Source organism: Aspergillus alliaceus (assembly GCF_009176365.1).
Source record: "Aspergillus alliaceus strain CBS 536.65 unplaced genomic scaffold BDW43scaffold_114, whole genome shotgun sequence".
Lineage (NCBI taxonomy): Eukaryota > Fungi > Ascomycota > Eurotiomycetes > Eurotiales > Aspergillaceae > Aspergillus > Aspergillus alliaceus.
The window spans coordinates 25,352-40,154 of record NW_022474797.1 but is presented as its reverse complement, the minus strand read 5'-3'; the positions used below and the strand labels follow the sequence as shown (position 1 = coordinate 40,154).

General features: G+C 47.4%; 5 protein-coding genes across 5 annotated transcripts; 1 reads left to right on the top strand and 4 right to left on the bottom strand.

The window, feature by feature from the left end:
• Positions 1–1,139: 1,139 nt before the first annotated feature.
• BDW43DRAFT_29017 (HET domain-containing protein) lies at positions 1,140–3,344 on the top strand. The gene is made up of 2 exons (XM_032043483.1): positions 1,140–1,617; positions 1,664–3,344. Exons 1-2 carry the CDS (start codon positions 1,257–1,259, stop codon positions 3,220–3,222), a joined length of 1,920 nt encoding a protein of 639 aa, XP_031893762.1. The 5' UTR covers positions 1,140–1,256; the 3' UTR covers positions 3,223–3,344.
• A 2,254-nt stretch (positions 3,345–5,598) lies between these two features.
• On the bottom strand, positions 5,599–6,637 carry BDW43DRAFT_317325 (NAD(P)-binding protein; the record flags this gene model as incomplete). Its single annotated transcript, XM_032048518.1, has 2 exons — positions 5,599–6,236; positions 6,286–6,637. 2 exons carry the CDS (start codon positions 6,635–6,637, stop codon positions 5,599–5,601), a joined length of 990 nt encoding a protein of 329 aa, XP_031893761.1.
• Positions 6,638–7,869: 1,232 nt separating this feature from the next.
• On the bottom strand, positions 7,870–8,262 carry BDW43DRAFT_317324 (uncharacterized protein; the record flags this gene model as incomplete). Its single annotated transcript, XM_032048517.1, has 1 exon — positions 7,870–8,262. One exon carries the CDS (start codon positions 8,260–8,262, stop codon positions 7,870–7,872), a length of 393 nt encoding a protein of 130 aa, XP_031893760.1.
• Positions 8,263–8,858: 596 nt separating this feature from the next.
• BDW43DRAFT_317323 (uncharacterized protein) lies at positions 8,859–10,955 on the bottom strand (the record flags this gene model as incomplete). The annotated part of the gene is made up of 4 exons (XM_032048516.1): positions 8,859–8,957; positions 9,030–9,581; positions 10,505–10,585; positions 10,638–10,955. The coding sequence occupies 4 exons, from the start codon at positions 10,953–10,955 to the stop codon at positions 8,859–8,861; spliced, it is 1,050 nt and encodes a 349-aa protein (XP_031893759.1).
• Positions 10,956–12,322: 1,367 nt separating this feature from the next.
• BDW43DRAFT_305001 (uncharacterized protein) lies at positions 12,323–14,166 on the bottom strand (the record flags this gene model as incomplete). The annotated part of the gene is made up of 5 exons (XM_032045714.1): positions 12,323–12,438; positions 12,490–12,926; positions 12,974–13,287; positions 13,358–14,040; positions 14,103–14,166. 5 exons carry the CDS (start codon positions 14,164–14,166, stop codon positions 12,323–12,325), a joined length of 1,614 nt encoding a protein of 537 aa, XP_031893758.1.
• Positions 14,167–14,803: the final 637 nt, after the last annotated feature.

Sequence of the window (14,803 nt, the reverse complement as noted above, 5' to 3'; positions counted from 1 at the left end):
GATAACCTAGATATCCTTAGGCATGTGATCAGGGGAATTGATCAAGAGATAAGATAGATAATAGATAGATAGATATCGGGTAAAACTTATAGAATAAATTGACTAGATAGACATGACTATATAGAATGATAGAATAAGATTAACTAAACTGCTTCAATCTGATTAATCTGAATTAATCTAAATCAATCTAGTCTGTAGAATAGATGGAAATATAGGCCTATTTATGTTGAATAGATTTAGACCTTAGGCCTGCAACACATGATAAAAATAGCATCTCAAGAATGAGATAGAAATGTATAGAAATGCATAGATCATATGTAGAATGATTGGGATTGCATGATATATCATCACATGATGTTGGATCATGTGACCTCCAGTTCAACAGCTAAGATTCTTTATAAAGATTGTCTTCAAACCTTATAACCGCATTGTTATGGCTAGATATTTTAGGATTCTTTTTATAGTAATACTAAAGGTCCTGGTCTATTTTGGGAGAAAGCTTAGGGTTCTATTAATACTCAAAGCTATCATAAACATACTATCTCTATAATAGTCAATTATCTATATCTGAAAAAGACAGAAAACTGAGATATCAGTCTTTTTCTTATATAAGATAGGGCACCGGAGTATAATTCTAGTGAAACTAGATAAGATTTATAGAAACAGGATATATCTCTTATTTTTTGGCCACTCTACTTACCTAATCTTAACTCTATAGAGAAAGTATGGAACTGGATAAAAGATTAGATTAAATCTCACTACCCTACAGATAATAATCTGCCTTATCCTAGGCTAAGGCAGATTATATTAGAGGCATAGAAGGCAGTCCCTGAATCAGTCTTTCAGGGTCTAATTAAATCTATGCAGGCCCGCTGCCAGGCTATTATAGAGGCTAAAGGTGGCCATACTAAGTATTAGAATAGGTGTTTCTTTTAGCATTTTAATGAGCAATTTCTAAATATTTTAATGGGCGTTATCTAGGCATTTTATGGAGCGATTCTTATGTATGCTTTTTAAAACGGCAGAATTCCTAGGGCCTAAATTAGTGCGGTGGACCGTACTAACAAAATTACCAGGCTCAACCACAGTAGGCTTTATGTGGAGCTGCTCCACCTCATCGTGGCAACCCTTATGTTCTTCTCAGCTCCACATGTTTAGCCTCGTCGTCCAACAAAATCACTAAAGCATCGCATATACTGGCCGTAAACCTATCCGATAATTTATTTGAACCCCCCGCCTCCTTTATATAGCAGATTATGAGAAAACCTGGTTGCCCAAATTGCCATGATTTCGAACCGGAAGCCACCATTGGACAAAAGCAGCGTGTCGACGCACAGGTCCCAAGGCACATCAACAGTCCGAACGGCTTTCTGATCGTCTCGAAAATCAGAGAAATACAAGAGCAAGCATCAAAAGGATGTAGTAGCTGCTTGCTCCTCTACAAGTGCTTCCTTGAATTTCGGGAATCTGATGAGAATCATAGGGCCAATCGTGACGACATGTATTTGCAAGTCGAACTCGTCTCTGGCCGAGCAGCCCAAGTCACTATATACAGTCCTCGCGAAAATACCAAGTCTCGCGATGTATATTCCAAATTCCATATTTTCGCTGTTGCAGGTGAATCGCTTCTGCTCTTCTTGTCTGCCCTTCTAATCATGTCCAGGCACACCGAACCCTTGGCCTGTATTATTCAAGGCACCGTCTAGCCCAAAGTTTGCCCTCACGGATGAACGTCAAGCATGCTTCAACTATTGGATTCAAAATTGTAGAGAAAATCACCCCAGTTGCCAGCGCCCTCGGTTTATGCCTAAGCGCCTTGTTGATGTTGGCCTTGGAAACCGGGGCATGTGCCTCGTCGAGGATGTTCACCCAGCTTGTCAATACGTGGCATTAAGTCATTGCTGGGAATTCTCCGAAGCAGCCACGGTGCAGACAACCAAACGCAACCTGGAGGAGACAAAGGCGTATATTTCTTATATGAGCCTTTCGAAAACATTTCGAGATGCCGTGGATATTTGCAAATGGCTAGATGTTCCCTACCTATGGGTTGACTCTATCTGTATCGTACAAGATGATCCGGGCGATTGGATTGACCAGGCCACGGCGATGGGCTCTATATATGAAGGCGCATATGTCACCATCGCGGCACATTTCGACCCGAACGGCACCACAGACGATGGTTGTTGTCTTAATAGACGAGGTTTCTCCGAAATCGTACTCAATGATGCCACGGGTACCCCATTTTCGACGTTCATTAAATGGTCGGATAGCCATGATATCAGTAAGCCACAAGGGTTGATGAGCAGAGCTTGGTGCATCCAAGAGCGACTTCTTTCTCCTAGAGTCCTTCATTTCCGGCAGGGAGAAGTCATCTTTGAGTGCTCCATGGAGAGCAAATGTGAATGTGGAACTCTGGGGATTCAGCTTGAGACAATGTACCATTATAAGCTCAAAGCGCCCGAAAAGCGCCTGATTTGGGATAATCACATTACAGAGAGTCCCCCAGGTAGCAATATTGGCACAGATGTTTACAGCGCCTGGGGCAAGTGGCGAGCGGTGGTACGTCTTTATTCCGCAGCCAACTTAACCGTGGAGACAGACAGGCTTCCTGCATTGTCTGGCCTTGCTCAGCGAAGTCCAAAGCGAATATTTGGGGATTACATTGCGGGCTTATGGTCCAATGACCTCCCTAAGGGTCTGCTACGGGGGTATGGCGTTCGTGGAAAAGTGTCTAGAGCTCAACTCTCCACAGCTCCTAGTTTTTGCTGGACTAGCTTACATGGTGAAGAACTGGGGCTGCCACTTCCTCCGTATTCTAGTTCTGGCTGCCGAGAAGCTAAGATCCTCGAACTTCAAGTCGTCCCTGCTACGAAAAATCCAACGGGATCTGTCAAGAATGGACTTATTCGCTTGCAAGCTTGGGTGATGGAAACTAAAATTATCTCAGTAGAGCTGGATAGCACTCTTGTTACATTAGGTCGGATCCGAACCAGTATTGCCCATATCGATGTTCCTGATGAGAAAAAGGCCCTCGCAGGTAGTCATGTTTATGCTGTGGAAATCTTGGGTCATGAATTAGGAATTGACTTTCTGTTGGTTAAGATCTCGGAGACCGTCTTAGGTGCATTTGAGAGGGTAGGGAAGGGTCATATGAAATCACCTATAGCGGGCAAGCAGAGCCATCTTCATGGGGCAGTTGAAAGGGAAATGTCTCTGGTTTGATACTCACCACACACTATGCATTATGAATTTTTACGTGACTACGAGGAGGAAACATAGACACTGATGCTATGAAATATCCATCATTCAAAGTCACAGAGGAAAACATTTGTGCTATTCTTAAGGCCAATCTTGACAATAGGATTATGGGGAAAACTGTCGATACAGCGCTACAGGAGACTCTTGTCAGACCAGATCAACGTGGTGCCAGGATTAGAAAAGAAATCTAGGTTTAAGAAGCAATGCCTAGGAAGGCTTCCCTGGGACTGGAATTAACATCGCTTCCTGTTTAGTTCCCTCTTGACCATCCGATGAAGCAATATGCCATCCAAGCTTTTCCCTATGGTATTGAGAAAATGATGCGCCTCCAATACCGGGGCCGTAAAGTACATCTGTGCGCAACCATCCAGAACGACATGGCTTCAAAGTAGCAGCGATTGCAGCATCACCGCCAGTGTAGAGGGCGGCCTCGAAGGATTATGATCTCAGCTCTCTTCCACAAACAATACGCTTCAATCATTCCACCACGCAGGGAGGGCTCACAAGCCTTTGTACGTAATGTTTGTCAGGTAACCTTCGTAGCGCAACATATAAAAGACCAGAAAGAATCTAGTGGTAGGGAGAAGGGGTCCATCTGAGAAATCTTGTAGCACTTTAAGCCTTTTTGATTTTGCGGCTTCTGAAGATGAAGCTGTGTCAGCGAACATTTGCTGGTTTTTTATCATGCTGCGTTCATTGATGGAAACAGGACGAGACACTGAATTTCAGGTCCTCTTAGCCTTCTAAAGTGACAGTGTCAGATTAGTTTGATTCCTTTTCGAACAAGCACATTCAAGCGGGGCCTCGACTTCCCTACGTTCTCGCTAAATCTGATCTAACTCTATCCCTCTCTGTCTGAGCTCACACAGGCGGTATTACATTTGCAGCAACATGAAGTAGCGTCTGGCGAGGCTACTCGAGAAGCCCAATTACAACAGCGGGGCGAGCTTTTTAAGAAACTCGTTGACCAGGTTGAACCTAACACCCGAGGAAGTAATCACACCCACAACACCCGGGCCAAACGGATATGCCAATAGCAAGTACCTCGCTGAACACCTCCTAAATCAAGCTGCCCGTCATAATAGAGCAAATGCCTCCTTCGCCCGCGTGGGCCAAATCGCAGGCCCTGCGCGCTCCCCAGGGCTATAGAACAAGGCAGAATGATTCCCGAGTCTAGCCCTAAGCAGTTCCCATCACGTAGGCGCTCTCCCCGATACACTCGGACAGGCCATGGATGGCATCGACTAGGTGCCGATCGACCTCCTGGAAGAGGTGCTGGTGGACCTTGCCCTGGACGATAATGGGAAGGCTAGTGTACCTGCTAACGTGTATCACCTTGTCAACTTGCACCCTTCGAACTAGATAGACATCCGCCCAATTCTTGCAGATGCCCTCTCCAAGCACTCCGGGAAGACAGTAGAGACCATTCCCTTCCGGGTATGGGTACAGCGTGTCCGGCAGGATGTCGAGGCAGCCGGTGCTGGCAATACGGTGCTGGGGGATGGTGAGCTGCAGGCACTTCTTGCTAAGAACCCGGCTGCCAAGTTGCTTGGCTTCTTTGAGGAGATTATGTCCGAGCTAACGACGACGAACGTGCTGGATGCCCAGCTCACGGCGCAGTTCAGCGCAAAGCTGCGGGGAGTAGATGCGGTGAAGGTAGAATGGATCCAGAAATGGGTTGGGGAGTGGATTAAATGATGCTTATGTGTGTTAATTCGGTATGGCGTTATGTAATGTTTCTGGGTCGATATGTGGACGATGAGTGAATAAACAAACTGTTGTCTTTTCGTAGTCATAGAGTTCCCTGTATCTTCTCTGGTGTCTAGGTAGAAGGCTTGTTATTCCGCTGAACAGATGCTAAAAGTCGGTCGTCCCGCGAAATTATATACCTGCATGACCCACTAGAATGGGCAAAATTGGAGAGATATATGAATGGGTTTTTGCTCTTTGCTTCTGAAATCTTACGCGCTATTACTTACAGCTTCTCGAAAGCTGCCCGGCAGTCATTGAAAATAAATGGGCAAACTAGAATGTTACCATTGAGCAATTATGTCTTTCTATCTCATCGGCCAATATTTCCGTATCGGGCAAGGCACGTGCATTTGGTCCGACGAACCCTGATCCGCGTGGAGCTATGAAAGGAACGAAGTTTTCCTGGGCCATTAGGATACTTCTTAATTGCTTTCAAGTGTATCTCGTTGGTTGTCATTATTTGACTGCAGCTGGCATAAGTCTCGTTCACCCACTCAAGTACATTGCAGTCACAAGTCGATGTCTATGCCACAATCAGAAGCAATAGCACCTTTCCTTATCACAAGGTTGACCAGCATGTTTAAGCATTTAAGCATTTGATCCAAGGACCCGTTCAAATACATCCAGCGTATGATCCCATAGCTTCGTGGAATAGCCCTTGTCGCGGTAGCCCTCCATTAACTTCTGATTTGTCACGTCCTTTCCATCATAGTTGAGCAGATATGATCCACCACCGACTTTGCCCATCGAAGAGATTGCAACGTTAACACCATCTATCGACTTCGCAGCACGCGCAACAGGTGGGTAAGCGGGAGAAGTAGCGATAAATACATTGCGCTCGCCGCTCTCCTGCTCCGAGATTGCCATAAGCCTGGTCACAAGCCCAATTACCGAGCCAAGGAGATATCCAAAGCTAGCCTTCATCAATGGTGTTCGCACAACCCCCGGAAAGACGTGGATAAAACTGACCGACGGGTGTTGAGTTGCCAGGTATTCCATCGCCAACGAGTTCATGGTCGCGCCGTATGTTGCCGCCGTGCCGAAGGAGAAAGACACCTGTAGGTCGAAGTTGCTCTCATCGATCTCGCCTTCCTTGCCAGCTGCCAATACACTGATTACTCTGGCAGGAATCTCGGCGGCTTTTAGTTCAGGGAGGAGGTTATGGATAAATCGCATTCGCGCATAGTAGCGGAGCACGTGGTTGTTGTCGAGTCCTTCCACCGTGTCTACCACCCATTAGCTGGAGAACAGAGACGCAGCGGAGGCTATTCCTACCATTCTTTCGAGTTGCCAGATGACCTGGAGTCATAAATAGTAGGTTCACTACGCTCTCTTTCTGTTTGATTGCTTGACATGTTGTGTCCACCTCGCGAAGTAGGGATACGTCGGACTTGATAAACTCGAAGTTTCCGCGGGGATTCAGTGCTTGAAGGTCCTTAAGTATCCGGGAGCCAGACGACGCATTACGACCGACGATGTAGAGTGTTGGCGACTCGATTGTCTTTGCGAGTTGTTTCGCCGTTGCTTCCCCAATGCCACTGGTTCCTCCCACAAACACAGCCACCAGCTTACGACGTCGCTGTCGGACGGCGGCATTTGCCTGACGAACAAGCTGAAGACTGTCCATGACTATTTTGGAAGGGTATAGTGGGGGAATAATCAAGAATGAAAATGAAGATAGATTGACGGACAAGTGAGGGAAGGGGGAAAAGGTACAGACGCGACGCCCCACTATGAACGAAGGGATGAACAACACAACATTCACATCAAACGGACAGGTATGTCGACCGATCTGGAGCTAAACCCAATGAATAGGTACGCGAAGTAAATAGATTCGCATGTCGATAACTGTAGTTTGCTATATGCTGTTAGTGAATTGACTCTAGGGTTTTCGGGAATCTCATCGTGTCTTATGCCCTCCTCTCCAGCAAACGCCACATCACCATCTACCCTGTTTATCACAACCAAGTTAATAACTATAATATGGCTATATTAGCATAGTAAGTATCTCGTGCAAGACCGGTAACACCACATGTTGTCCTCTCGACAAGGTTCGTTCCACTGGCCTCTGCTCTTCTTGAGGTCAAAAAGCCGAAAACGCGGAATATTAACATTGTTCCAAGGGTTGGAGGACTCTCCTATGACTGAGGCTTCTCCAATACCTACTAGTAATAGTAGCCAACGCTCCCATGGATAATCCCGTGGACATGTCCCTTGGCAATTGTCTCGGCCCATCACCGCGTATGTATTCCCACGAACATGCCCACGGGATACTCCCCAGCTGCAATCTGCGCAGGACTGTCCTGCCTTCCAACCGGCATCGGTTTCCTTGATAATCAATTGAGATCTGGGGCTACGGAGCGACGCCCATGGAAACCCACGGGGCTCTATAGAATGGGGTACGGACTAGAAGGCCAACATCACCTTCATACTTGTCCAGTACAACACGAACTTGGGTCTGTGGGGAAGACATTGAGGACGGAACCCACTAATAATGGCGTAAGGCTAAGCCCTCCTTTTCCTATACCCCTGCTATAGTTCGAAATAGCACGGAGATCTACCTCCATCTTGCTTCCTCTGAAATAGTCTACGTTAAGCACGAAGGGCAAAAGGATTCTATCCAAATTGAAACCTCCATTAGTAGGAAGTTGCTTTTTCCGACGAAGGGCCACTTGGCTTGCGATGAGGTATGCGCTGAACATATTGATACCTTTGTATTTTCCGTTATCAAGCTTGATTGTATTTTAGTATCGAGGCCTTTCTCTGCCTGGGTATGGGCCGTTCAATTTTAGTTACTCTTCTGAAAGCCAGACAATATGGTGGACACAAAGAGCGGCATTTCTTCCCCATACAACGGGATTATACCAGCGCTATGACCTTTCGCTGCCCGAAGATACTCTTATAGTCATCCTGCCATTCTTCCTTGGGCTCTTCTGCTGGAATTCTGCTGAATTTGGAATGGCCCATTCTCTGGTAATAAGTTTCTCCGCCAGCATTTACCTCCTGCAGAATCAAGCCTTCCCACGTTGTTAACCAGCCGTCCTCCATTAATGCAGCAAGCAAAAGTCGGCAGCCATTCGTTGGAGCTACATGCTCATCATCCAATTTAACTTTAAACCAGTGGAATTGCTTGATGCCAGCCCAAGCATGGTGTCCAATGATGGCTTTCCCATCAAGCCACTCCACCTCTAGAGGGTATGCCTTGATCTTAAGGCTTGAAGGGCCAATTTCTGTGTACGTGTAGTCAGACATAGCCGCAATAGAAGTGTAAGCTTCAATCTCGGCCAAAGAAACACACCGGCCAAGTCGGGAATAATACAGTGAACCATCCATTGATGCCCAACTCCAAGAAGGCACCTTGTCCTGGGTTTCACCAGCATGGTTCCGCACCATCCTCCGTGATTGCCTGGCCCGCGACTGTGTTGCAGCAAGTCCAGGCTCCACTTTCCAGTTCAGACTCCAAGGCAATGTCTTCCAGAAATGGCCCGAAGTATACACGCCATCCGTTAAGATAGCTATCTAATCGGCAATACTTTGCACACCCGCCAGTTTATCTTTCACAGGATGGGCGAGCTCGCAGTCGCTATACTCTTCCAGGTGTTGCACCAGAACTCTTCAATTTCTCCTTGGCCAGAAGTTTCGGGGACAGCCTATTTCTTAAGACCGAGCCGGTTTTTAAGGCTAGAAAGGCCATGTGGGAGGGACTTGCTGGCGTGAGGAAGCTGGCTGCACTCCCAAAACAGCTCTCCAAGGCCCAAGCTAAGAACACGTGGCGACCAAAACCGCTCTTGGATACTTTCGGCGCGCCATCCGAGAGGCTGGTGGTAGAGCGAGTTCTTAAAGTACTCCTATGATATAGCCGTGTAAACACCATCTCCTATCAAACCTGACGTTACAACTTCCAATGGTAAGTCGGCGTGGGGAAGCCCGGAACGGGCAATGTCGGTCTTGAGTCCTGGTAAGTCGGAGGTAAAGGGTTCGATCAAGTCCGCGCTTCAACGCCGGCAGCTGTAGCTTACTGCTGCATAAGGACCCGCTATCTTGTCTTCTGCGGGCGAGATAATCTGCACCGTCTCTCCGTCCAGCTCGAGCAAATACTCAGGATAAGAACTGGGCTGGGTATTTCTCGGGCATCTTTCATGTCCCTCAAGGCAGTCTCTTAACCATTCTTTAGCCGCCGCAGTAGCTTCATCGAGCGGAAGAGTCAGAGTCCTGTCTCCGGTCGATGGATTGATGGTAATATTCGAACTTGGTGCTATCAGCACCGAGTAGCAAACTGGCTCTTCTAGATCTTCCAGGCCATCTTCACACCTTTCCTGAAAGTCCAAGTCAATACATATTTGTATTGGTGTGACTTCTGCATAAACGCGATAGCTCCAGGATGCGCTTAGTAGGTCCTTAGTACTCTTACGGCTTTTGACAGCGTACTGCAAACCACGGCATATACGACACCCACTTTCCGCAGCAGCAGTAACGGCTGCAAAGTTCTTATGGTGAGCAACAGTCCATTTGGCGCAATGGAACACCTGTTGGCATTCCTTGCAGAGCTTCTCGATCTTCCGATCCATAATCTGAGGGTTGTAGACACTAACAAGTGGTTAGAATTGACAGAAAGAAGTTAACGAGAGATCGATGGCGACATCTAGCTAGCAGCAATGGGACCAGACCGCTCTTTAATACCTCCGATTCACTTTCTTTGTTGGGCCAATCCTGCGACACTATTGGATTAAGCCTGGCAATTGTGCTGCCTGTGTCGGGATATGAATCCCTACAGAGATCGTCCTTGGCGCATAGTGTGCAGTACTATTACTTCGATGGCATTTGAGTGTAGAGCTACACCTCAGCTTGCTTAATTGATCCACTGGGCTTATCGATGGCTTCGGAAAGCTCGTTTATTCGTTAGCACGCCGTCCTACGTATTCATAAAGCCATACAAGGATCCAAAGAAGGGAAAATATGTAGACTTGGTAACCATACACATCGCTAGACCGGATGTGGCTCCACCTAGTGCCCTAGACTCCATTTCTAACATCTGACATATATTGTAGTTCTGGGTGGGACTATTGCATACCTTCTTGAGAACAAAATATCTTCATTCCGATTATACCAAGAAAGCAGGGACTAACATAGCATATTGCCTCTACAAGAGACACCCCTGCCAAAAGTCTGTCTTCACCATTCATACTCAGAAAGTAGATTACTAGTCAGGCACTAAAATTGATTAGTTATGGCCAGCGAATAGACATCAGATGTATCCAGCAGCCAACCATCTCATTCATTGTCTCCATAACAAATCAATCTCCCTGAAATCATTCCATTCCGCCTCTTGATATACGAAAGATCCTCTTTCCCTCAGCAGCCATCCGTTAAACCGCGACCCCTCTCATTAGCAGCTCGCAGTGACGCCAACGGTATCAATCTTGCAAGTACCCCGGACGCACTACTCCAATGAGCACATGCAAAAAAAGGGCAATTGCGAATATCCTCGACTCACCCGTTCAGTGCTTGGGCATTCGACCTGCCAAGAGTCTAGTCCGTCATATGCGATACAGGTCGTAGTCGGGTTGTTGCATATCTTTCACTGTCAATGTGCGAGATAGGAGTGTTTCATGTGTGAATGAACTTACTCCATTGAGGATTTTCTTCATGCTATGCGCTCCTGGAGTGGGCTCGATGATGCTCCTGTGGTTGTGGTTGACCGGTGTGGGTCGTGGACTGACGATTATCTGCCGTGGGCTCACAATTATCTGGCTCGCAGGTGTAGGCTTCGGGCTGACAATGACCTGTCGTGGACTAACAATGATCTGACTCGCGGGTGTAGGTTGTGGGCTAACGATGATCTGACTGACAGTGCTGGGAGATCCTACATCCCGAGCTGGAAGGGCACCAGCAAGGTGTGCAAAGAGGAAAGTAAGGAGAGAGACAAAGATAATGGTAATCTTCATTTTGGGAAACTAGGTTATCTAGAGATAGAGATGGATGGGGGATAGGCGATGGGCTGAAGTCCTAGGAGCAGGCTGGTTAAGAGAGACTTATATATCTGATCTGACAAGTTTGGTTCATGGTGCTATGCTCTTTTGACATGGTGACTCACAAGATTTGATTCCCACAATGCGAGCCAGGTAATGCCGTTAGGGAATAGTGCCTAGTAAATCAGTCCGTTCTTTCCCTTGCTTCCTTCACCTTCACGCCCAGGCCTTGTAGCCAGTTAATGCAGGTCACTATGAAAACCCTTAGGCAGCTATACTCAAAGTATTGAAGATAGCTTTACGGGAATTATCGACCTTTAACAGATATCGACTATTCTAGACCCTAGAATTGAGTTCAGTCTACCGTGCAGTGAAGCAACTCCTGCATGACGTGGACTCGTAGGGGCAGAGTACAGATCCAGTGAAATGAGATATGATATGATATTTTGGCGGTATCATCGCAGGAGCAGGCGAATACCAATCATGTTGTGTGGAAGGTCTAATATTGATGTAGTATTTGACTAAAAGAATGACTGGCTGTTGTTTCCCTTATCACTTTGATGCTTACGTCCAATTGCCTCAACGAATCAGGTCAGTCCTCAAACAGTTAGGCCGCGGTGAAGTAGTTACTAACAAGTGGTTATGAAATTTAGTGGTTTATCGACTCGTCGTAGAGAGACCCGCTTGATGGAATAAATCAGTCTTATTATTCAGCCTCAACCCCCTGCCAAAAGACTCCTCCAGCTCGGACTTCTCCAACCTCGGCATGGATGGCGTGCGGCAGGATTTTGCTAAAAATAGCAACCTCATAAGCTATCGAACTCTGAGCCTGCAAAAGTTCGCACAATTGCGGATCATTTTTGGCTGGGTGCGGAGAAAGGACGAGAAGAGATGAGAGTGAATCAATGAAAGGACCCTACGTATACAGGGCGACTGATGAATCCTGGGAAAGGTCTCTAAAATTTTGAAGAGGACGTAGACGGCAGGAATGAGTAGAACAAGCTTTCTTCGACCGCAAATCTTTTCTCTTCATGCTCGGAAATCAACAAGATTGCATTATTGCCATCGACAGTTGCCACGCGATAACATTGGGATGGGAGCACCTGTAGAGAATATTTCTTACCTACGACAACAGAGAGACTTGTGAAGAGACACCATGTATCTTTCTATGCAGCATTAAAGAGAACTTTGGACAAACAATACATTCTCCCATACTTATCAAAAAGCTTCCTCAGTCACCTGATCTCGATCCCAGCCGCGCTTTGCCCATTATCAGTCGTTGATCGTAATCGGTTTGTGAGGTTCGGTACCTCGATCCACGCGGCCGAAGGTCTCGGGTCGCTCTAGGAAGACATTAGGGGGATTTGGGGGGAAAGAGCCTTGTTGGACCAGTCGAGAATTTCGACTGATGAAAAGTCGGCGGCGAAAACAGCACGCCAGACTTTGGGATCAGGGATGCCTAACATCAAATCAGCACGGAAGACCTATCATGGACAGTTCTCGGTCTCACCGTAAGGTTCTGGCCGGGTTGTTCTGCAGTCGATTATGAGCCAATCTTTGATCGACCCATCTGCAATCCAGCGAGCGTAAGTCCCAGTGGAGGCAAATCGTTCGCAGTGCTCTTTCAGTCGGTCACCCTCTCGTAGTAATTCGATTCCCCATCCCACCTGGGCGAATCGGGAATCAATGCGTCCCTGTCCTCCCGAGGACCACTCGCTCGTGACGTTCATCGCATATCCGAGGACCTCGTGGGCAGCGCGATAGAACTCATCTTGGTACGCCACTTCCCAGGGTCGGATAGTGGCTGCGTCACCAAAACGTGGAATCCCGCTAGAAATATTCCTGGGTGAAAAGCGTGCTAATACGGCTTGAGCTAAAGCCGTGATGTTCGGGTACCTTTCGAGAGGGAAATCCATAGTCGAACTAGTCCAGTAGTGTTCGACGAATCTAATTTGATTAGTATCAAATGACTCCCATGAGACCAGGCCACCTACTTTGCATGCAGCCGCGTCGGGAACACACAAACAATACGCTCGGCATAAGCATCCGCCGGCTCAGAGTGCAGCCAGCCGTTCTCGTAGCATTGCTTGATCCCTTCATTGTTGAGATCACGATCAACATTCCCCTCTGATAACGCCTTCCGAAGGATCTCTGCGGCTTCGGGGGAGACTCTCTTGGGTCGAGGGAACGAGCGGCAAACCGGGGCGCTCATGAGGTATGCGAACGCTTGTGCTTCGTTGTCCAGACTGCTGATGACGTGGCTATCATTGAGCGTGATTTCTTCATGCTTGAGCTCGCTATGGTAGACCTATTACCACAATCAGTGATGATATATATAGGAAAGCGGGCTCGTAGTTGCTCAGGGAGGAGGGAGTCACCTGGAGCAGCATGTGAAGTATGCCATCCACCGCACCGGGGTGGCCATGGGTAAGATTGAAAATGTACTCTCGCGCTGTCTCGTCTAACTTGAGCTGCGGGTTCTGATTTTCCCGATGACAGAATCGTTCCACCACGTCTTCGAATTCCTCGAGGTTGTAGAAGAGGGCAACCCACGGCGAGAATTGGATCGATGACGGAGTGATTGACACCCTTTGTTGAGGACCTAGATATGCCAGAAGTCTTCCGGCGCTGTACTCCGAATCTGGTCCTTCGGTAGGACTGCCATAACAGGTGAAAATACAGATTCTGGGTCCAAAGTGTGACCCACTCTGATTTTTGATGAGTTCAATCCAAAGAGCTTCATCACGGTATGTCATCTGTCCTTCGTCTAAGATGAGGACGTAGTTCCCATCCTCGACAAACTGTGCATCGAACTGGCGGTAGCCTCGCCGGCGGGCTTCGTCAATAATCTTGTCCTGGTAGTATTGGGGTGGGGTAGTTCGCCAGGAGTGAAATGCTATGACGGCGATTTTCTGCTGACGGTAGTGATGTGAGAGGAGACGGGCCAGGATTGTTTTGCCTGAGGCGGGCGTGCCTCTAACGTGTATCACTCGATTCTCGTCGAGCATCCGTGAGAGTTCCTTGACAGTTCTTTCCCGTGGGGAGTGAAGTGGACCGGGCTCTGGAATCCTTCGCGTCAGAGACCAAGATCACAGGATCATAGGAAGGAAATCGTGGACAGACCCATCATGTCGAGAGCAAGGTCACGATTGGTGACCCAGCGAAGAGCTCTCGAGAGAAATTCCATTTTGCAGGGAGAAAGGGAGAGAAAGGGTAGCCTCGATGCTGGCAGGTGCGGGAGAGTCAAAAGGCAGACAAGTCCTGAGAGCGCAAGCTCTCTCTTTCCCCTTCTCTCCTAGAGCGGAGGCGATCAACTTATTCTTCGTTTCCTCTCGTGCCCCGATCTGGTAGATCCAGTGTCTCTTTGAGAGAAAGGGAGTCGTGTGCCTTCATTAGGTTTGAGAAGGTCCCCAGCAGCAAGTTGAGTGATATAAGGCTCATCGCATCGACGTGACGTCAGTTTCTTCATCATCCATACAGGACGAGCACATCCGATACTTCGAGCTGTCTGGCTGCTGCCGTGAGCATATATCAGATGGGATGCCTACGACCGTAGTTCTGCCTCTGCCCCCGAACTTGGGGGCGAGTATACCTATTTTACTATACATTTCATACAAAACAAGAGCTGATATAGTGGGATGACAAAGGTATGTGACCTCCTACACCATTTCTCCCACACTGCCTTACCTACCAGCCTAGCCATAACCGTCCCTTCGAATTCGACCTAAATGAACACAGAGGCAGGGTTGAAAGATGCGACGAAGATCAAAAATTTTTATTTTATTTTATTTTTTTTACTGAAATAGTAATTAAAATAAACTATA